This window comes from Dromaius novaehollandiae, chromosome 1, assembly GCF_036370855.1.
Source record: "Dromaius novaehollandiae isolate bDroNov1 chromosome 1, bDroNov1.hap1, whole genome shotgun sequence".
In the NCBI taxonomy this organism is placed as follows: Eukaryota; Metazoa; Chordata; class Aves; order Casuariiformes; family Dromaiidae; genus Dromaius; species Dromaius novaehollandiae.
In genome coordinates, this window is record NC_088098.1 from 49,783,099 (window position 1) to 49,806,450 (window position 23,352).

Consider the following 23,352-nt stretch of genomic DNA (forward strand, 5'->3'; position numbering starts at 1 on the left):
GCCAGTGTAGTAACTTGAGAATATTTACAATAGCAGAACAATTCCCTGTCACAGAAGTTCCCTTCTACAAAAAGTATTTTTTCAAAGTGGTGAGAAACCTAACTGTTATTTAGGTAAAAAGCACCTGATCCTATTTCTCTGCTTTTCTAGAGCATTGCTTTGAGGGTTATTTCAATTTTAGAAGGATACAAGAACAGAGAGAAAGCAGCTTGGCTCGGTTGTTTATCAGCTTCACCAGGCGCCGTCTCGCCAAAACATATTTCTGGGCAGTGGAAATTTTGTCCACCCCAGCTGGCATAACTGATTGACACAACTGTGATAAGAAGAGAGAAACAAGAAGATTGTAGCAAATCAGAACAGTGTGTTAAAAGAAATAAACAAATAAAATAACTTATCAATAACCCTGTCAGCTACTACTTCCCCAAGTCAGTGCGCTCTACTTTTAACTTGCATAACCTTGCTGACCAAAAAATGAAGAAATTAAATACAATCCGAAGCAGCTTTACGAGCAAGGAAAATGTTCATTTGGGATCTCAGTCAGTTTATTAGTTTATTCTGATAGCACCACAGTCATTATTCTTCCACATAAAGTATCCATTCTCTCTCTAATCCAATCACCTTGGCAAAAACTGATGCAAAATTCACAGCTACTGAGACTGTAAATGTTACATCTATTTATTCAAGAAAGATAAATGATGAGCAGTCCCAAAGTGTTAGCAACAATTTTCCAGTATAACTGAATTACAACTTTTACAAAATTAAGCCTAATATTTTCCCCCAGATTTTACATCACCCGTTCCATGGATCCTTGCATCCACAGTAGAAAGAAACATGCACAAGACCTGTGACCATTCACTTTCCTAAGATGCTTTGGGATCTCTATTAAAGCTATGTCTCCATCTAAGTTACAAGCAATCGATAATCCATCAGATACAATTAACTACTCAGGATAAAACCTACTGAGTCAGCAGAACTGTTACCTCTTTTATTTCATCTGGTGGGAGCTGTTCCACATTTTGCAGCTTGTTAACACTCTGACGATGGCTATCATAGTAACTGAAGAAATCACTAGTGCTCTGTTTCAAGAGGTAGACAATAATGCCCAAACCAGGCAAGTGCCAGTATGGGACCACTGGTGCTTGAGTATCTAGAAAAGATCACAAAGTTAAAATAAATTGGATTTTAAATTTAAAAAAAAAAATCAGTAAGGTACCACTCTATCCCTAAATTAGTGAAAGATATGGAAGCACTGACAAGTTTATTTTGTATTTCTGTGCAGAAGTAATATGAATGAAAGTCTGTGAGAAAAGTTCTGAGGCTGCAGTACTAGAAGGCAGTCAGTATAGTACAGTACAGTGTATGGCACATGAAACTTAAGTAGATCACAAGACACAAGTGACATACTATTTAAATGTTTTAACCATCCAGCTGCATGACAACACACTGTAAACTGTTGCCATGTGTCATAATGAAGAGCTCCTATCAGCAATAAAATGCATCTTGCATGTCATAAATGAGGTCCTAGTTTCACATGCTTCAGTCTAGCATAACTGCTGAATATAAAAAAATCCTCATCTTCCCTTTCCCCCAATTTATGCTACTTATTTACATTCACATTCTTGTACTGATACATGTGTTTCTGAGGCTACAAGGATGTGTAGCCGCCTTTGGCCACATTTGTTTTAACTTGGATTAGTTCCCTGATTTGGCTTAGTGCAAGGCTGCACGAGCATTTATTGCAGCCTAAGAAAATGGGTAGCCATAAGATGGCTTAAAGTGTTTGTGAAACTACACCCTCTGATACATTACTTTTTACTAGCCCAAATGTCACCATTCAATGTCATAAATAGCAAGCCAAAAACTCACCTTGACGAGACCCATCTCTGTTGGTTGACTCTGACAGGCTGGGAGTAAACAGACAAACAGTGTGCTGAAAAGTGGGGGCACTTTGCAACATAAGTGACTCACAGTATTCCATCACATTGGCACAGATCTGCAAAAAAAAGTGACAGCAGGTCAATTACAACACCTACAGGCTTTGCAGCATTCAATTTTAAATGGACACATGTCAATAAACAATACATTTTGCTCTGTCTCTTCTCACTAGAATGTGATGATTTAGTTACAGCCTCTCTTCTATTTCAAGTCTAGGCATCTTTCCCAAACCTGCTAGCTACAATTCCTGGTCAATTTTAACTCCTCTTTGCCTCTAAATTCCTGATGTCCATTGCTCTCTGTACCCTTTACTGTTAAAATTCCTGAACAGTTTCAAACTCGAAAGTTGACAGACTTTAGAATCAAATTAAAAGTGGTTGCTAATGCAAATACAAGTAACCAAATTTTCAAGGTTAATTCTAGATAGACGTAAAAGATGGAATCCGACCAAACTAAAGACAGTGCAGAACATTACTACTCTTTAAAATCATGTGCAAGTAAGGCAGCTGAAGAAATCAGCACACCAGCTAAAGTTTCACAATTTGAGACTGAAGGTTTTAGCAGCTTGTTTCCTCACCTGTTGCATGGCCAACTCAATCTCATCCTTCTTGTTAACTCTGTCTCCCTCTGCATTATCATCTTGCAGTTTAAATTGACGCAGTTTGTCTGAACCACCAAAACGACTTAGAAGGCCTAAGCACTGGCGCTGTCATAAGAAACCAACATTTTAATCAGAAACTCAGCAAAGGAGATGTATGTTCCTTTTCATTTTTAAAAGCAGAAAAGTGATACATATTTATTAGTACAAATCCCAAGGACTCTCAAATCTCTTAACATACAATAGAAAGATAGTAATGCAAAAAAAAGTTAGTCCTTTGTAAACTAAATTTTAAAACACAATATTTTAGCCCACCTTTAATTAATTTAAAAATTAATGGCACCCTAAAGAAGCTCCTCAAGAACTGAAAGCAATTCAGAAGTAAGCAACCTCATCTTACGCTTCTTTCAGATTATACTGACTAGCATCCATGACTAAGTTTACCTATTTCTACTTAAAACAGCTTGACCTAGCTAGATAAACTAATGATATCTTGAGAGAGTAGGTTGCATAAAAGTGGAGTGAAAGAAGCCAATTCACAATAGTTTCATAAAAAGCAGTAACAATCTATAAATTTGGTTTTAGTTTATATATGTCCGTTAAGATTACTAAAGTGCCTCAGACTAAGTCAGTTTTGTGTGGAACATGTTCAAAAAGATATTGAAGATTAAAGATTCATTGCTAATTACTTCTGGGGAGGAGTAAAACATTTAAATCCTTTCATGACTTGATGAAAATAATGGGAGAATGGCTACAATAACAGATGACTGATTTGCACAATTGTGCTCCTAACAGTGAAGTTTTTAAATTAACAAATTAAACCTCTTTATAACAAGAAACCTTTCTGTTGTTTCCCATGGGAGTTCCTTGCAGACAGGATGCAAGAGGAGAACACTGAGTTACAGTTACAGCGTTACAGCAATCTTTTACTGCTTGCTATGTTGCTTTAGGCTGATCTGGCCAGTAGTTACTATCAAAGTGTCCACAGAACACATCCTGCTCTTGCAATCAGAAATATTTGAAAGTGCAGCCAGTTAGTTTGCAAAGATATATTTCTTGACAAATGCTTTTGCTCACATGTATAACAAGGCTTCAAAAAAATTGTTGGATGGTGAATGCTGAGCTGTAAAAAGGTCTGCAATGATAACTTTTGATCAAGACCTACTATCTTGAGCTTTAATTCTGTTTCTCAATCCAGCTTATTCTTAAACAGGGAGCAAAGAAATAAACACTAGCATGCTAGATAATACAAACTCTGAGGCTGGAAACATGCTTGTGGCAAAAGTGATAATAACAGGATACTTTTGCATTATTTCACATGCTTTGACATTGACCTCAAATTCTTCCTCTCCCCCACATATGGTGAACCGTAAGCCAAGGAGGGGAACAAAGTCCCTGACTTCACTGTTGTGTTGCCAAATGTTGTCTTTTCTACTTCTTTGGAAGAAAATATATACATATCCTCTTAATGCTGGAAAACATCCATTTCATGACTGCTATACTCAGAGTATAAAACCAGGATGAAACTCTTATCTACATAAATAATTCAAAAAGAACAAGTGTTAAACATACAACTTTATTACCTGAAACCGGCCTATGTGTCCTTGTAGCTCCATCTGCGTCCCTTCATTGATGTCAATGTCCAGCTCACCTAGCACTCCTAATAAAATATACAGCCATTAAATTAACCATTTTTCAAAACAACACAGATTTATATTTTTCGTATATGCAGTTAAGTAGAAGAGTTGGTGAGAAAATTTCCAGCAATATATACAAGTGACATTTGGCACATTTTGTTAGAAAAACATGTTCAGATCTAAATGCAGTTACTAGGAGATACATGTGAGTATGTAGCTCACTGTTCTGCTTAGAAGAGGAAGGGAGGGAGGGAGCGAGGAAGCAAGGGAGAAGACAAAGAAGTAGCAGTTGTGCAAAGCACTGTACACTGTAAGCAAACGAACTTTGGCCATGACCTATAGTTCTGCAATCCTCTTTCTATTATAGTCAGACATCCCCCTCCTGAACAAGGAAATCTATTTAGTCAAAATAGAGAAGTGATTTTAATATGGTAAGCAAGACTTCTGGCATGCAGAAGAAATCACTAGATCCATCACAATAATGATTAGTCCTTTATAAAGATAAGTTGCCCTTTAAGTCCTTTATAAAGATAAGAGAAATGTCACTATGCTAATGTACAGTGCTTCTCCCTGGAAGATTTTTTTTTTAATAAATTGAAATGTAGAAAACATTAATAGTGACAAAGATATAGGTATGCGTACAATTTTCTGTCTTCATTTCCTCAATTGAAGAATTTGTTGAATGAAAAATCTCTTTGAAGAAATCACATGCACTATGAACACTACTATTTGCAAGTCATCTCAAAGACAAAAAGCGCTTATATCAGGTAGCACATAAAGAAAAGGAGAAGTCAAAAGCATATTGATATGAGCACTACGGTCTCTGCAAATCCACTGTACCTACTTCAAGAACAATTATTTAACATTTCCTTATCTTTCCCAGAGCTGAACATCTCAAGAAAATTCTATATGTAATAGATATTCCATTATACATCATACTATTCATTTAGAGAGACGAAACACTGAGATTCATTCAAATGGGTAGAAGAGATTTTAAAACTGCAATTCTTACCAGGCAAAGCTGCCTTGCTTATTATTCCTGTCAGGGAGGCGAGTTCCTGGAGAGACCCAACACTAACATCTTGACACCTCAGGATTGCCTGGATAGTATCTGAATGGGAAATTAGAAACTGCAACACCTGTACCACAGGAAGAAAAAGGCAACCATGAGTGACCCAAAATTTAGCAGGGCATAAAAGGAAACAATGATTTACTTTTGTGAGCAATTTCTCAGTGAGAATGTTATTAAAGAAAGAGCTTATTGACAGAGCAAGATGACATATAATTCGGTTGAACAAGCAGTAACAGCAGTACTTTACCATCTTTTGGAACTTACCTGTCCTGCTGCTTGCAGGTGTTGTGCCATGCTGGATGTGAGGATCACTTGGCATAGCTGAAGAGCTGGAAGAAGAATCTGGCGATAACGTTCCACTGGAGCAGGAATGAAGACTGGAGGTTCTCTCATGCCAAACATTCTTAAGAGGTTAAAAAGAAAAAAAGCTTAATGGTGCAAGAAAACTGAAGCCCACTAGCAAAGCAGAGCCTCAGCTTACAACCACACTCAGGGATCTGCAAACATTCATATTTCAGTAATAGGTCCACAGTTAAACTGTGTTTACAATAGAAAAGAAACACATTTGAGATACAATTGCTCTGCAATTTACCTAAAAGGTTGCTGTCAGACATTTTCTCTATGCAGAGAATATTGCTTCTTTGTACACTACATTAAATTAGGTTACATTGATACAGAGATATCACATCTGTTTTCTTTACTAAGCCTAAAGTAAAACTAAATCTTCCCAAATGTTTTAGGAAGAAGTACACTTAATTCTAAAGGCACTGATAAGTACAGTCCTCTACAATCTCCTTACAGGTGAGACAGGCCAGTGCCTTACACATGCCAATTGGCTCTTTTAAACAAAGTACTTGTCTAAGTCTTAATTTTTTACAATGTGTTTCAACCCCTACTGTGTCACAAAGAACCGTGTATTTAAACCAAGGACTGAAGTTTGAAATGAACTATTAAACACAGTGATTTCCCCTAACTATGCAATTTCTTTGTGATCTTCTCTCAGTCATCACAACGACTAACAACACTGCAAAACCCCATGAAACTTGTCAAGCAGTACATGACTTATGGAACGGTTCTACAGATTATGAAATAATTCTAAAATTGTATTTACTTCCCTGCTATATCCTTAGTGCATTACGGGGGGAAGATGAACTCTGCACTTACCATTCTACAATTGCAAACCCCCAAAAGAAATTTACAGCATAGACTGTTTTTCAGACATTACATTTAGCTACTGAAGATTTCAGCAACTTACCACTGAATTAAAAAAAGAAAGAAAAATACATGTACCACGTTTCTAAGGAATCAGGCAAAAAGGAAAATTTTACATTCTATAAGTAACTGGATATAAAATACAACTTCACACTCACTGATCTGAAAATTTTCAGTCAATAAAAGATAATTTCAAACTAAGTTACTGATAGGTTAAAACAAAAAAAGAATATATATGCAAATATTCACGCACAAGACTTGAGGCTATAAAGACACTTCCAAGACTGTATTATAGTTTCAAAATCAGTTGGGAACCAAAACTCACCCTTGATGGTCTGTTTCTGGTCGCATGTCATATACTTGACACTGTGCCAGCCTCACAATCACTCCAGACCTCAACAGCTCTAATGCCCCTTGCTGACTTTTCGCTATCCTGGTGAGGAATGCCTAGAGAACAGTGGAGAAGGAAAAGTATCAGAGAGGAACAATAAGACTTATTTGAGTATTTTCTCTCTTGATTTTAGCACCATTTCAAATACTATTATTTAACAAAATACCTTTGAGTACAGTCAATGCAAAGTATTCACAAGCAACTTTTATTTAAAAACAACACAGAACTGTCCCTGAAGTCCTCTTACCATTTTGGACTCATAGGTATACAGAGCTTTAAGTAAAGGGGGCTGGGGTGTGAGTAAGCTCTGAAGAGTCAGATCATCATCTGCTAGGCTATCCACAAGCACCTTCAGGTAGCCACTATTGGAGAGATACAATAGCCACTGCTGCTGCTTGTCCACTGAAACAATACGATCAAGTAAAGCCAATGCCAGCATCTGGGATGGGGTGGAAAAAAAACAAAACAAATAAAAAACCCAGAATTAAATCTATCAATGAGATTGATGAGATTTCTTATAAATGCCTAATAATACAAAATGCTAAAAAGTTGCTTCTAACAGCTTCTTAAAAGTAGAACGCTTTTCTATACTAAAAGCATAATCCTTTGTTTTGAAAATACTTTAAGCTTTTCTGACATTTCAAAATTTTCTTATTTTCAAAGGGCCATGTAGTTTTTTCTTGAAAAACAATTAATATATTATTACATATGTCTCTATTGTTCACCAGTTTGAAGGAAATGTGAAGGGACAGAAAAAAGTTCAGGTGAAAAAGTATCTACAAAAAAAATGTTCTTGTTTTATAAGATGAAGATTCACTCTCTACGCAGTTGTAAAAAGTTTTATGAAACAAACAAAACAGTGACTCCAAAGGAATAGATATTTTACCCGGCCTATCTCATGACCATCACAAGCATCACGACAGACCACCTCCATCAGGGCTGCCCCGTAACTCTCAATAATTGCCATGTTTTCCCGCTGCAATTTACTGAACACGTCTTCAGGAGCTGTCAGACGTTCCCACATTGTTTTTTTAGCTGTAAAAGGCAAGTGAACCAAAAATAAAGGAAAAATACAAAGATTGACAGTTCAGCATTAACTTAGATATAGTAAAGCCGAGGCTACGTCCTTCAGGGCACTCTCTATCTAGAAAAAGAAATACTACAAACAAAACAGAAGGGTTTTTTTAGTTTAAGTGCAAAAATTTTCCTGCAAATCTATTCTTTCCTAAATATGACACACAAACCAGAACAAAAAAAAAAAAAAAAAAAGCATGCATCTGCATACTTGCACCACCCATGTAAATTGTCTGCTTAGAAAAATCTATTAAGCTTAAGAACTTTCACTGGGACCAAAATACTCAGTGTGAAAGGAAGTAAACAAGATGATTGCAGTGGGAAAGTGCCAAATCCAAAGCAAACAATAAAGGGATCATAACTCCACCGGTATTTTCACTACTGTAGTTCAGAAAGCCAATTAAATAACAGCAGTAAGAGTCTGCATGCATAGGTACTAGCCCCAAATTTTTTTCTTCATCTTCATCCCAGTTGTAAGATGAAGTAATGATTAGAAATGCTGATGAGGCCAGTATTCAAGCCATTAACAGAGAGAGAATGTGATATTCACCACAAGCCCTCTTGGCAGGTTAAGCAGCAGATCTGACTGGCTTGGGAAACAAATTTTGTTTTTCGTTTCTTTTTCCTAGGGGTCTTCAGCTAAATAAACAGAAAGAATATCAAAGACTCTTTGAAGTTTCTCTAACACCAACACTGTGCCATGAATGGGGGGAGGCACTATATTTCTACAGCTTAACTGTTCTAAAGTAGCTCCATGTAAACCCCAGTCCCTTGATAATTTTGTAGTTACAATGCATAACTCGTTAAATGGACACAAGTTACTTATCTTCTTTAGTGCTGGAGGTCAGAAGTTAATATTCTCATCTAGAATACATTTTGAATACATGGGCAATAAGCAGTTCAGAAGAGGGGAAGATTTGCATCATTTAGAAGAGAAGACTAAATTTCAGGTGCTCTTGGAAGAAGACAGAAACTGTCTGCATAATCTACCTACTTCCAAGAGACAATTCAGCATGCCTAAACTATACCATTCTGGGTTTAACAAGAGTTTTTTGTTCTTTCGCAAAACACAGTTGTACCATACCTGCTTCTAAAGTATCTGGTTCATCTGGTCTCTGGGCAATCTGTAAATAGTAAAGCAGTGATCCATAAAGGTGCGTCCTCACTCTCTGGAAGCCACCACCTGCTCATAAAAATATTTGTAATCAAAACCAAGTAGATTTAAATTCCATAACACTATCTTCCGCTGACCCTTAATTTAGCTTTCCTATACCAGTGCTAGCAAAAATAACCAAAATAGTTTTCTTAAATCAGAACTCTACTATTTAAATAAAAACGTAGTTATGACAGTGAATGCAGCAAGTTTACGCTGCTATAAATATGGCAGCATGAAATTCCTTTTATGGCTATTTACACTATACACCTCTCTTCAACTGTGGTTTAGACAAAAAAAAAAGAAGAATATGGCATTATTAAATCTATTCTTGTTAGTAACATCACTTATAAAGGTATCTATAGTAATTACAGAAGATGCACAGAATTGTCCGGAGTCAAAATCCTCACTTCAGTAATGGGAAGCAGTTCAGTGCATCCTTCCACCTCCTGGCTGTTAGAATTCACACACACACACTCCATAAAGTTTAACACACCTGTTTTCAAAATGAAATCCAGCAGCTTTTTTAAGATGATGTGGAGGGAGGAGTCACCGATGGAAGCAAAACCCATAGATATGCCCTCAGAGCCAGCTGATGAGGTAAAAGAACCATCCAGCATCAGGACATACTGGGACTGTCCGGACATAGGGACTGCAAGTGGCTGTTTCTGCTCTGTTTTCACAGACTGGCTCAGGTGGGCAGTCAGGGTGAACACAGCCCCTGCTACCACTGGCATCAACTCCTGAGCTGCATCATCATCTAGGATCTTGACACAGAAGAATAAAAAAATAGAAGCGTCTGATTTCGTGAGATGTTAAAGCAATTATTTACACAGCTATTTCATTTACATATGCATAAGGAATTCATTAATAAGGCCTTATTTAAAACAAATCAAAATCAGTAGTGTCATATGAAACACATCCAGAAAGATGAGCTGAACACATTTTAACTGAGAAGACCATTAGCCTTCTCGTTGTTATTCCCACAAGCCATGGTCATGATGATAATTAGATTTGAATGGGAGCAAGGGAAGGAAGAGTCCAGATGTGCTGACATTTTAGTTGCATTATTTGTAAAATACCTAAACATAAACTAGAGGAAGAACAACCAACACACGCTTAGCTTTATGGTTACTTAAGAAAAAGGTTTCCATTAAAAAGGTAAAGATACAATAAGGGGTCAGCATCAAAGAAGCATTAAGAAGGTGTGGAGAAACACTAAAGCGAAGTTAGCACACACTATTTTAATTCACATCATCATTTAAAAAGTAAACCTGGTATCAATATCACTAACAATCAAAGAACTTTTATTTTAAGCATATACAGTTGCTTAATACAGTAGAACACTTTTCTGCAATTTTTTTTAAGCAGAATTTTTGTTAATTTGAGAAAACAATCACCTTTAGTTTCCTTTAAAAATAGTTAGAGCCTGAAACTTCTGCTCTGTAAAGTTTTCAGAAATCAAAGAAATTGCTTTGGCCAGTAGAGGCCTCCCCAGTTTCCCAATTTTAAATTCTGTTCACATAAAACACAAACCCACATTCAACCAAGAACTATTTTTAGAGACTTTTTAGAGAAAAAATAATGAAAACTACAAAAAAAAGCCCCCAAAGTTACCTTTTCCTTGAAAAAAATGTAATATTTTCATATATATTTCTCAACACATAGCTTACCTAATCAGAAGAACTACATACAAAATACCTCTCACAATAAAACAAAAAAATATAAATTTTAAAGCTCAAGCAGTCTAAACAATACAAAGATTCTTCATTACATTTTGTCTTTGAGAATGACTGGGACAGTAGTAATTATCTAGTTTGTCTCAAAAATTACAGATGTAATTCATCAGTGAAACACCTAGACTTCAGATATTTTAAGACAAAGCAAACTCTCACATTTCCAGAAGCCCTTCCAATTGTAAAATCTTTACTTTTTCTACTACGACGCTTCATTCAACTCTTTCATTTTTCAAAAGAAGCAGTGGTAGGATTTGCAGTGAATCACCTAAATGCACTAAATTAACAACTGCAGTGTTCTTTGCCTTCCTCTCCTCAGTGAATTGTTCCATGCTCCTCTTCAAAACTAGTTGTATCCTTTTCACAGCCCCTTTCCAGACTATCGTCACACTGGATTATACTGAAATGTCTTTGAAATCTGTCAATATATGGTTTATAGTTCAACAACAGACATGCAAGAATACAGAGTAACCCTTTTGTCCCCAGCACATACAATTTTAGCAAAGTAGCAATCAGAAAACTGCAAATTGAAATCTAAATGCAAACAGATTCTTTTGGATTAAAACCAAGAATGCTACCTGACAATTAATCTCCCTTTGATATAAAAACATACAGCAACAAAGTTCAAGGAGAGGACTGGTTTCCAGTAGAGCATTACCTTGTCATGTACATCTTGTAATAGATCACGAATAATCAGTTGTCTGTCTTCAGCCTGTATAAGATCTTGGGGGCAGGCGGTGAGTATAATTTCCACCAGCTGTCTCCATGACTCTAAAGCATGCCTCTTAGCATGGAGACATTGCAGCAGCTTGTTCCGTTCCAGTACATACTGCAGGATAGTGTTGATCTCCTAACCACCCGTGACAAAGCAAATGAGTTATGTTATGGTAAAAGAAGTTGATAACAAAGACATTTCAAGATGACAAGTCTTATCTGTTAGTAATAGTCTTTGAAAAATAAACAGCATTTCTTCAGTTTATCAGAAACAGGCTGCTATTAATCATTTTAGCAAGACAGGCCAATCCATTTCTGAGCTGGTTTTCGCAAGGCAGCTGCCTTTCACTATGCTCGAGCATATAACAAAAGAGTTCTAACTAGGGAAACTCTTTTTTTTAGTGTATGCTTTAAAATCAGAATTTCAAAAGCAACTGTGAAAAAGCTATTTCTACATTGTCTTCACATTTTAGTCGGAATCACTTCTCCTTCACTGCAGAAACTTACAAGTAAATTTAGCCAATTTCAACAAAATTTAAAAGATAGCAGGAACGTCAGAAGAAAAGTTCCTTCAGATGCATGTAAACTATATCTAGGTAGAGGAAAAGAGACATAAATCAGCAACCTTTCTGAGAAAAACAGCAAGACCAACTTTGCTGTTATACACTGGATTTGTCAATAGCCAGCCTTGAAATCAGCATGCCCTACTCTTTGTACAGCAGGGTGGGAGTTGCAGTTGTTATGGGAGATGGGGAGGCAAAAGGTTCAAGAAAAAAGAAAACATTCTCCGGTTTTGCTGTTTAGAGAACAGTATGTTTAGTAGTAGTTTCTCTTACCAAATAATCCAATGTTTTCATTTCTTAAGGAATGACTAACTCAAAGTTTAGGACTCAAATCCACAGACTTTTACTATAAAGCATACTGCTTGATAGTATATGAAAACCATCAAGAGCAAAGACAGTAATTTATTTTTCTATACTTACCTCCATAAGTAAAGGTCTCTGGCCTATTGCTGCCATTCCTTGAAGGGCATTGACTTCTGCAACCAAAACTCTGTGAAGATGCTGGAATTGAAAAGGAAAAAGCAAACTGTTGTACACAAGAAAGGTGTACTTGTCCCTACCGGAAGTGTTTAGGAGATAGCTATATAATAACAGAGGCAACTGAGATTCCAGGTAAGCTTTGTTCATTTTTTAAAATTTATCCTGTTTCATCTTCTAATTGCAGTACTTTAGCTGCCCAGTCTCTCTCACTGCACTTCTCATTTTTGCACTCCTTCACTTCCTTCTCTCCTGTTCCTAAGTGCTCTATCCCTTCATCAATTCTTCTAACACACCACAATCCCTTTCCCTCTTCAACTCCCCCCAGTAGTCCACTTGGACAGAAGTAAGGGTTTAGCTTCTTCTAAAGACTAAAACACATTTTACAAGTGGTTACTAATATGCAATAGCTGTGTTCCTATCACCATTAAGGTCATTTCACTTCTACATTACATTCCGCTCCTACTCTGTCCCTTGTCTTTTGGATCAATTTTTTCAGGACTATTTATTATACATTTGCCACATATATTATACTTACTCACCACAATATGCCACATCTTAACTGCAGCTTTTAAGAACTACTGCAGTACACACAATTCAGTACTGCAGACGCATGAAATATATGACATAGAAGTCATATCTGGAATATTGTTTAGGTGTTTTGAGATGGGAAAAACAATTAGGATAGGAAAATATTTCCTGAAAGTCACTGATGCATCAGTCTAGAACAAATGAGAAACCAGTGTGTACAAGACAGAAGAAAAAGTAGGTTAATCCAAATAGTTTGGATGGAGAAAGACAAACTATACACATATCTGAAACAGCAATATTCTTTAGGTGAAAACAAGTTTCAAAGTATTATTTGAAGTCTTCAAACTATTTACGATCACTAAAAAAAAAAATCTTTAAATTATTATCAAGTCAAGATACGAATGGCATATGTAACTTGAGAACACAGATCACTGCGCACCTTGGCATTGCAGACCACTTGCCCGCGTGCATTCTTGTGCTCACAATTAGCAATGACTTGTTCAATCTGAACTCGGTCAAAAAAATCCAGTTGCAAAGGCTCTGGTATGTCCTGACTGAAGTCAATTGAATCCAGGATACTTAAGATCTTCCTGCGTACTGGAAATGTAAATCAATTCAGATTATATTCAGAAACAAGGGAAAAGTTGACTGACAATAGGAGCCTAACCTTTGTAAATCCAAATCTTCATGTGAAATGGTTCAAAAGAAAACATTAAATCTTCAGAAAGTGCTATCAATCTATACAAGGAGCTTAAGAACATTTTGTAGAGTCGTAAATTCTTAATTCTATTATAAACTATTCTCTTATTAACTCAATATTTACAAATGCAAGATTCTAAATTCTGGCTCCTAAATAAAAGCAGGCTGGTTTTCAAAGAGAACCAAGCAGGTCTTTTGTTCAGACTTAAAAGCCTAGTAAGGAATCTAAATTTGATCACTTGGGTTTTAAATTCTTTGCCGTGAAAATATAAATATGTTCAGTCTTAGCAACAGTGTCACTGTGGTTACTGTTACCAGTAAATTTAGACTGTCACCTCCTAGTCTGCCCTTCCACAGATGCTTAAACACAGACTCTCCTACCTTCCTTTCCAGTCCAGTATTTTCTACTCACTCCAACCACCTTTATCTCAAAACTCTAAAATTCATTCTTTTCGTACTAAGTAAGTGTTCCATGTACTGTTACTGTTTTGAAAGTCTACTATTTTCTTTTTCAAAGTGTCCCTTCTACAGGGAACCCTAAATAGCAGGGACCAGAAACTTATCTTAGTAAGAATGCTTACCTTTGGAGGCAGTGTCAAAGTGAAGAAACCCACTGACTGATCGACTTTCATCTTCCATTCCTCCTTCACCATCGGCTGAGGGTAATGAAATGTAATTAATCACAAAATTTAAGACAAAAAAATCCAACTACTTTATCAATCCTGTGCTCTCTCTGTCTTCTCTTTCACACTGACAAACCTCTCCTGTATACGTCATTAATGCGAATACAGCCTTGATTGATAGCAAAATGAAAACAACACTTATCACCTAGTAGAGGCCAGTCAATTATCAAATACAGATTAGACAGTACTGTAAATGCCTAGAAAGACTCCTCACAGAAGCTGAGTTATGAATAATCGCAGTTGGATGAACACTGTAAAATCACTAGGCTGTCTGGACCCAGTTTCTGATAGTCAAATCTCCACAAGAATGAGGACAGCATTCAGATTTATAAAGTGAGGAAAAGTTTACCCAAGTATGGTTTCACAGGCATGTCATCAAGCAGCAGATGCAGCAATCTCTGTGTGTGGGAGCGCTGGCGGTTCAACGATGTCACTCGCATTTCTATAGCTGCAGTCTTCATCAGCCATGACATTTGGTTCAGTGTTGAAATTTCATGTTCTGAGTGCGGATAAGGCAGCAATTATAATTTGAACATAAGTAATATTGCTTGCTTCAAAGAAATATAATTTATTGCTTGAAAAGGCTTTTAGGGGATGTCATTACTTATTACACGCTCAATTAAAATCTGAGTGAAAACAGTCAGACATCTACTCAACATAAACCGCAAGTTTGGCTCAAGTTGATAAGGCTTGAACCAGGGTCTGCAGGAGACTTCATGTTCTATTTTGACCTAATTTAGACTCTTAAGTTATGTAACAAATCATCTAAAAGCAAATCTACTAATTTAAAAATTAATGTATCACCAAATAATATCCAAATTATTTACAAATGAAGAGGGGAATATACAAGTGGTTCCAACCACCAGCCTTTTAATTCCTTAGCTCTGCATGGCATTATTAGTTTTCAAAAACACACATTTTCTCCTATAATATAATCTAACAAAACCACAATGAAAATTAAAATATAGATTAGGATTTGCTTCTGGAGACTTTATGGGCTCCAAAACTAACATACTCTTTTACAAAAGTTCAGCACTAACTCTGGGAACTTTCTAAATAGGCAGAGTTCAGACTTTGCAGAATTAAATGATCAGCAAAGAAGCAGTAATTAATTTAGTCTAATAATGCTACATGTGTTTTCTGTATGATTCCTAGGGATTCAAAGGATACATTCAATTTTAAGCAAATCTTATCTTAGTACAAAATTACCTTTGATGGAAAATGGCAAGTACTGCAACTGAGTAAATAAGAAATCCTGACTTGTCCTCAGGTATCTCATAGTTGGGCCCGATGTGTCAGAGCACGCACACAATTGATAAATCACCTGATAGTCAAAAACAGTAGATATCTATTTCTGGAACTTACTTAAAAAGCAAACAAGCAAGCCACCAAATTAGAAACAGCCTAACACTGTTCCACTGCTGAAATAATATTGTCTATATTTACAGTAAGTTTCCCATCAGTCTGTTCCAAGGCTGAACAAACTGCATACAACAGGCACTGAATTATAACATTAAAGGACTATTAGCACATGGCTGTTCACCCACAACATGACGGTATAGAGGTCATGGCTTTCCATTTATACAACTCACATAAAGATGTCTTTTTCAATCTTCAGGTTCACCAAGACAGGAAATGTCTTTTTTTTTCTTTTTTTTTTTGCTTCTAAAGTACAGCCTTTTCCATTTTTAATTAATTATGTTCAAAGTCCTTTTTAGGTTCCACAGATTTATATTAAACTTTTATTGAATAACTTTATTACTACATGATTTAAGGCCAAACATCAGCTAACTTTGCACATACATCTAATTCAACTTTCTTTTTCCTGGGAGTATACATTTGTCTCTGCTACAGAATAAAGATGACAATTCATTGAGTTATTTGAGATTATTTATCATTCTGTTGGTAAACAACAGTTCAAAAAAACCCCAACAAAAACAAAAACAACCCAAAACAACATGTTCACAAGAGACAAAGGTACACGAAAAATATTTAGATTATTAGCTTTATAAGCATAATCCAATTCCAAGTTCTGACAGGAGTACAGACTTTCTATTTTGTTTGTTGTTAGAAGATAATATGTTTTCACATAAAAATGGGTAGAATAGAAAGAATACAATGTAAAAAAAAATCTGACAGGTGCATTTTAAAACAAAACTGTTATCAACATCATCATCAGCGTTCATTAAGCAAGAAGTAGCTATTTTTATTTAGATCCTACTTTCACTCTCTGCCAAAAGGAAATATGCTGAATACCTGATAACATAGTTCCGCAAGATGAGGAGATTCCCGAACTGCCGTGGGACCATTTCTTGTTTCAGTACCCTTCTCCAGTATGTTCAAAATAGCATGAAGACACGTCCGCGGGCAACCCAGGACACCTTGAAATACAAAAATAATATTCTAGCATTCTTGATCTACAAACATAGGTTATGCATACAGGATTACAGATGCTAAATTCTTCAAATACTTCATGTTGCACTACACTGTTCCACAAAGCAGCAAGAAAAATATCTGGCAAATCTTCTGTATTAATTAGAGGGGGAACTGTATTTCAGCGAAAAATCAAACAAAAACATTTATAGCTAGTCTGTGGGCTTTTGAGACACTGGTGAAAGAGGACAAATTATGCAACCAAAACTTATTTATGAGCTTTCTCTTCAGCTCTATAAAAAAAATTCAATTGACCTTTTTTCTTTTTCTCTTCTTTTTTTTTTTTTTTTTTAAATATACCGGATGAATCAAATGAAAATGTGGATTCTTGCTTCTCTTAACAAACTTTAGTTGGAAACTCATTTGACAATTTTAAAGGAGAGTTTTTTAATTTGTCTTTAGTCATAAAACGGCTAATTGTTAAATACTACTCATAAAGGCCCCAGGCACTACAGCCAAGGGAAGGAGGCAAGAGATTTTAATACTAAAATCAAAATTCTGTCTTTTTGCATTCCTCCTTTAGCCAATTAACTCCTTAAATAATCAGCCAAGTAAGATATCCTGAAGCAGTAAAGGCATGAACAACCACAGCTGTTAGAGGAGAAACAATCTTCTCTGCTCGGTCCCATAAATTTCTACTTCAGTAAGAGATTATTATTTCTCAGCATATGGTTTATAGTCATTATTTCTTTGCATTATTATGGGATAATTCAGAGAGATGTGCAAGGCCTACTCAGTGCTTTGAGACAAAGACAGCCCTTATCACAGACCTAGTGCATGATACTCTGCAATACTGTGTGTGTGCAGATCAGTTACATGTATTCTGTAATTCAAAGTTTCCAAAACATAGTCTACAATTGCAAGCTACTTTGCAGAAGAAAAAAATACGCTGGCACCTTTTTTGCATCTTTGTGATACATAAAGTAACTAAAACGTTTTTTCAAATTAGAAATTTAGGTCCCATCTTCTCTTCACTTAAGAATTATGAATGACTAAAATCTGCTGTGGCCACAACATCCAATACAAATCCAAAGATAATGAGAAAGAATCTTCTCCAAATAGCTAAAAATCAAATCTACCTGAAACATATTCATATAAAACATCCTTTAAAATAGTTGAAAAAGAGTCTACTAATTCAGATTGGAAGACACTTCAGGTGGTCTCTACTTCAACCTCCTGCTCAAAGCAGGGTCAGCTATGAGATCAGATTGTTCAGGGCTTTATATAGTCAGGTCTTGAAACCTCCAAGCATGAAGACTGCACAGCCTCTCTGGGTGACCTGCTCCACTGCTTGACTGTCTTCATAATGAAAAAGTTTTTCCTTAAATCCTCTTGGAGCCTCTTTTGTTTTAATTTATGCCTTTTCTCTCTCATCCTCCTGCCATATACCACTGTCCAGAGCCAGGCTCTGTCTTCTCAATAACCTCTCTGTAGGTATTGGAAGGCTGCTATTAGGCTATAAGTTGTACATATATGAATATACATAGTGGTAGAATTAAAAACCCACATATTCTGTAAGGTTTTCTTCTACAACATTAAAACAGCAAAACTGTTCTTCTTCTCTATATAATTATTTTTATACACAAGCTGGAGGAGGGGCAGAATAGTACTTAAGTAGTATAATTAGTTCAAAGAAGGAATCTGCCTTGTAGATTCCCATGTTGTCAAACATATGGATGTCCTGGATCATCAAACCAATTTCTCTGCACTGCAGATAAAACCACAGTGCATAAAACAGTATATAAATTAATACTTCACTTTAAATTAGTGTTTTCCCCAACAACTCTAATTTCAAGTCTGTTCCAACATCCATCTTCTCCAACTTACACAAAGGAACAAATCTTGACGTTGTTAAAATACTGCATTTGGGTATCAATATGTATTTTTAATTCAGCTTTTGAAGCTCAGAACAAGGCCTGCTTTCTTACTTCTAACATTAAGAGGAATTGCTACTCCCCATGAAATTACCAGTACATTTTCTCAGCACTCGTACCAGAACTGAATAAATGCCCAGTCAACTTTTCCTCTTCATACCTGGGTCTTGCAGATTTGTGGTGCTGACAGGTTTCTTTAGTTCATATCCTAAGAGATACAGAGCAAGGCTGGGAGGACTACACTCAAGAGAGGTGATCAGGAGATTCAGAATATGGATCCTTGTTTCGTGATGGATTTGTGCCCGCCTCTTTTCAGGCTCCAGCTCTTGTTAATAAAACAAAAAAGACAGGTGAACAATGAAATGAAGCAACTCATTTGGAAGAATCCTCACAGCACTCAGGGTAAATGCAAGAAAGCCAAGGCTATGATTTATATTAGTATATAGGAATCCAAGATTTCAAACCCAAAAATTGAAAAATTTCAAATTACTACCAATACAGCTCTAAATAATACATTCAGAACAATGTTAAATACTTTCATTCTGAAAACAGATTCAGTTTTTGTTTGGTTTATCATACTACGGGCATAGTTTAAATTAACAAGACATTTTGTATTGTTCATTCTGTTATGGGACCAATGCTACAGAAAACAACACACACACAAAAAAGCTTTACTGATTTAAAAGCAGTAGATGCCCTTTATGTCACTTTCAGTAATTTCATTCTATGCAAAAGATAACAGCATAAGTAGTTTTTTTAAAGCCTTTTATGTACCCTCTTCTGGATTAATTAATTCTTCTGCATCTTCATTGTCCAAACATTCCACAAATCCAGCCATCAGCTTCTGGCTTATACTCTGTATTTGGCAATGGAAGGATGGAAATTAAAAAGTTTTTAAGTGAGAATGCAGAAGAGTATAAAATAACAATTCTTTTTATACCTCCCCCCATACAGGTAGACAGAAGTTCTAGACAAAAGCTAATCTAATTTCTGGAGTCTTAGCTGTTTTAAGCATAGGCCAGCAATTAAGCCACTAAACAGAAAAATAAAATTGAAAACTGAAATCTACTGTTGTTAAACATGCTAAATTATCCTCACAGGTAGAAGGTTATACTGTCAAGAAAAAGTCTCAGTATATCAGAAAATGTTGTCCTTTTCCTTCTTGAAAACCATTTATAACTGTATGTTTTCAATTAATGAAGCAGCCATTTTTAACAGCAAAAGATTTTTGGAGGTACATAAAGATACAACACAATATAATTTTAATACATTTCATCTAAAAAGCTATCCTTTAAAGCAACATTATGGAATACTAGAATTTCTCCACCATTTGTCTCTTCCCAAATCCAAAAAACTTGGCATTTACCTCATCATGTGTGAAATCACCAACTAGCTTTATCTGGATGTTTGAATTATCAGAAATACAGCATAAAATCTTGGCACTTTCAAAAGCCAGTTCAGGATTGCTGTTTCCATGATAAAGATACCTTCAAAAAATACAAGATTATTTTAAATTAAATTGTTGGGCATTTTAATTTTCCAAGATGGTAATACGCAGGTGAGAAATTCCATGTTTAGAGTTAAAACAATTACAAATCCACTTACATAAGAAATCTTTAAAACTGCAAACAAAATTTCAGTCTATATGAAGCACCTAACACTTCTCTATCATTAGTGATGTGTAGGGATAATAATTGCTCCGAGAATTTTTATCATTTCTTTTATCCAACATCTACCTCAAATGCTGCAATAAGTTAAACTGGTCACACGCTCACAGAAGAAATGTGGAGAAACTTATTATCTTCAGATGATACAGAAATGAGTCGGCATCACTGAGGAGCAAAAGTAAAATCAACTACTGCATATACCCAACAGTTGCAAGACACAAAATTAAGAGCATCTTAAAAAAGTTATACTTCTGTTTGAAAATTATTTGCCAACTATTGTTACATGAAAAATGTAACATGGTAAATAAAAGAGGAAAAAATAGATATATAGAGAATTTGATTTTAGTGCACTGCATGCCAGAATTTCATGGCTTGTTTATGCAGCCGATTCCACTATTCATCAATATCGGCTTGTCTGTAAGCAAAGTTATTACGAACCCAAACAGCGGCAGAGGGTGTCAGTGGCAAGCGGAAAGCAGTTTCACAATTCTTCATTTGAAACTGAGTTTCAGATTGCTGGTTTAATATTTTTATTATCGCAATTAATGAACAATACTGTAAAACATTAAAATGGCCGATAGCACCAAATGAAGTTTTATTCTCCCACTCTATGACAAAGCCTGGGGCAAAGTGAAAAATTGTATGTGAGGGAATCATTGCACATAAGACAACTTGGAAGAAATCCTGAGAAAAATAATTTCAAAATGAAAAAATATAAATGCGGATCCCAGTTCTGTACCAACATACACAGATTGTGCCATCTATGAAGACCCTCCCCACTTTTATGCTCTGTACAGACAGAAGCATTGGCTGGGTAAATCTAATCAAAGGACCAGGACCCAGTCACTTCTGTGCTTCCAAAATTCCTCTCTCCTGAGTACTTTGTGCATACCTAGCAATATTCACCACATGATCTGCCTTTTTAGTGCGAGGATTGATTCCTTGAAGCAGCTGCTCTAGCGGTGTGACAATAAGGGAAAGGTGGCTCTCCCGCAAGAGATCCATAAAAAGACTCTCCTTCTGTAAGGCCAAGTTGAGAACTGCAAGGCAATACTGTACAGCTTTCTCTAGATGTTTCTTCCCTGCAGTGCACAAAGAACCATAAGAAAAACATAAGAGCAGTAAATAACAAATGGGCTACATTCATAAATCTCATTCATCAAGTCTTGCAGCAAGACAGAAATCGTCAGTTGTTTACTTCTAGGAATTCCCCTGAAAACAGTTTTTATATACAAGACAAACAAGAGCAAGTTGAAGATATGCAATGCCAGCTAGAAATCCTAACTAGGATGCACTTCAACTTAATATGAAAAATAAACTTGAGGCACATACCAGGAAATGGAGCATAAGTATCAAGCTGCTTAACCCCCTCTTCTAGCAAACTAAGGGACAGTTCCAGCATTGGTGACTCATTCAATAGATGATACATCAAGTTGAATCCAGGTGGTTTATATGCTATTACTTGTTCTCCTAAAGAGAGAACAAAAAATTACCAGCTAATAGAAGACTTCCATTACTTAAGCCAGCCTGCATTAGAAAATGTAACAGTCCCTGTTGTTGCATGCAACATTTAAATTGATGAAACCACATACAAGATCTTCAGAGTTTTTCCTTACCCATAAGACATTTGGGCAGCTAATAAAAGTTTGGGAAGAACAGTAGTGGCAATTATCATTACTCTTAAGAATTCAATAGCAGAATTTCAACTTTAAGCAGTTAGAGTCTCCCTAAGCAGATCTGACCTTAAATTTAAATCAACAATGGGACTTTAAACCATCTTTGAGCTATATGAAATGGTTTTGCAAGAATGAGAAGTAACCGAAAAAAGTTACATCCCCCAAAACCTGCGTGAAGACCTCGTATGAAGGAAAAAGCACTTCCAGCAATCAAAGTTGGGAAGGTCCACTGAGATGCTGATGCTCAGTGCACAGAAATTTTTGTTTCAGTTGCAAGGTCCTAGGTAAAAACGAAACTACCAGACTGAAATTCAAAGACCCTGGTCAAGAGTAATGTTTCTGGTTTATCCAGTCTCCTGGTAAACTATGGTGGATAAAAAGAGGAAAATAGTCAGAATAATTTTTTAACATGCAAATGGGAATCAAGGCACACTTTCTTTTTGCAGAGACAGCTTAAGCAATCCCCCTCCCTCTCTCCTTCTCCTCCCATTCATTCTGTGCTTGTGCTGCCCCCTAACACATGCCAGACCACGTCATGCCACTGTGGGGCTACACCGTATATCAGTTTAAGAAACTGATAAGATCTAGTCAAAAAGATCGGTTTTAACCCATTTCTCCAATCCGTGCAACCCACAAATAATCCTACAAGCTGAAGGATTAAGCGAGGGCAGGAATTAGCTACCAGAGATTGCTCAAACCAGTTTAACTGCCAAAAACTATGTTTGTTGAAGTACTGGCATAGAGAGACCTTCCAGACTGAGCCAAGCTCACTGGAAAGGTATGTTTTTAAGTGGCTGTTCACTTCAGAAGTGGTTCTAATGGCTCTCTAATGCTATGGCCTATCAATAAGCATCAGATTGGCATTCACTGCAAAGAAGAAACTTCACACTAAAGGAAAAAAAAATTTGCAGCACAAGTGGAGTTCATATGAGCCTTAAACTCCCTACAGTGAAGCAACTGCCATCTACTTTGGCCTTTTAAAGAACAGTTGTCTAGAACTGAATGATTTCAAAATCATAATTCCACTGCTACTGACTGCTCTAATTAAGCTATGAATGATATTAATGCTAGAGGATTTATCAAATACACTAACATCTGTAAGCTAACTCTATGAATATAGTGGTGATTTAGATATAGGCCAAAGAAACCCAGAGGAATAAGCCAAAGAACAAGTTTTTTAAGTGTCAAGCTTTTTAAGCAAATCTGCAACGTCACAGGAGAAGGGGG

The 23,352-nt window shown here is 36.2% G+C and overlaps 1 protein-coding gene across 2 annotated transcripts in view; it reads right to left on the reverse strand.

Annotated features, from left to right (window-relative positions):
• Nucleotides 1-23,352, reverse strand: part of NUP205 (nucleoporin 205) — a 53,994-nt gene that overhangs the window by 4,588 nt on the left and 26,054 nt on the right. For both annotated transcript variants that reach the window (XM_026109485.2, XM_026109484.2), the window contains exons 17-40: nt 21,782-21,919; nt 21,342-21,531; nt 20,149-20,269; nt 19,557-19,638; nt 18,943-19,107; nt 16,732-16,856; nt 15,685-15,799; nt 14,825-14,974; nt 14,374-14,448; nt 13,533-13,690; nt 12,506-12,586; nt 11,467-11,658; nt 9,569-9,839; nt 9,004-9,102; nt 7,732-7,880; nt 7,093-7,284; nt 6,780-6,901; nt 5,507-5,645; nt 5,183-5,309; nt 4,117-4,193; nt 2,513-2,641; nt 1,867-1,993; nt 981-1,147; nt 190-313 (exon numbers count right to left, since the gene is read on the reverse strand). In XM_026109485.2, the coding sequence (XP_025965270.2) occupies nt 190-313; nt 981-1,147; nt 1,867-1,993; nt 2,513-2,641; nt 4,117-4,193; nt 5,183-5,309; nt 5,507-5,645; nt 6,780-6,901; nt 7,093-7,284; nt 7,732-7,880; nt 9,004-9,102; nt 9,569-9,839; nt 11,467-11,658; nt 12,506-12,586; nt 13,533-13,690; nt 14,374-14,448; nt 14,825-14,974; nt 15,685-15,799; nt 16,732-16,856; nt 18,943-19,107; nt 19,557-19,638; nt 20,149-20,269; nt 21,342-21,531; nt 21,782-21,919 (3,315 nt within the window). The remainder of the gene's footprint in view (nt 1-189; nt 314-980; nt 1,148-1,866; nt 1,994-2,512; nt 2,642-4,116; nt 4,194-5,182; nt 5,310-5,506; nt 5,646-6,779; nt 6,902-7,092; nt 7,285-7,731; nt 7,881-9,003; nt 9,103-9,568; nt 9,840-11,466; nt 11,659-12,505; nt 12,587-13,532; nt 13,691-14,373; nt 14,449-14,824; nt 14,975-15,684; nt 15,800-16,731; nt 16,857-18,942; nt 19,108-19,556; nt 19,639-20,148; nt 20,270-21,341; nt 21,532-21,781; nt 21,920-23,352) is intronic.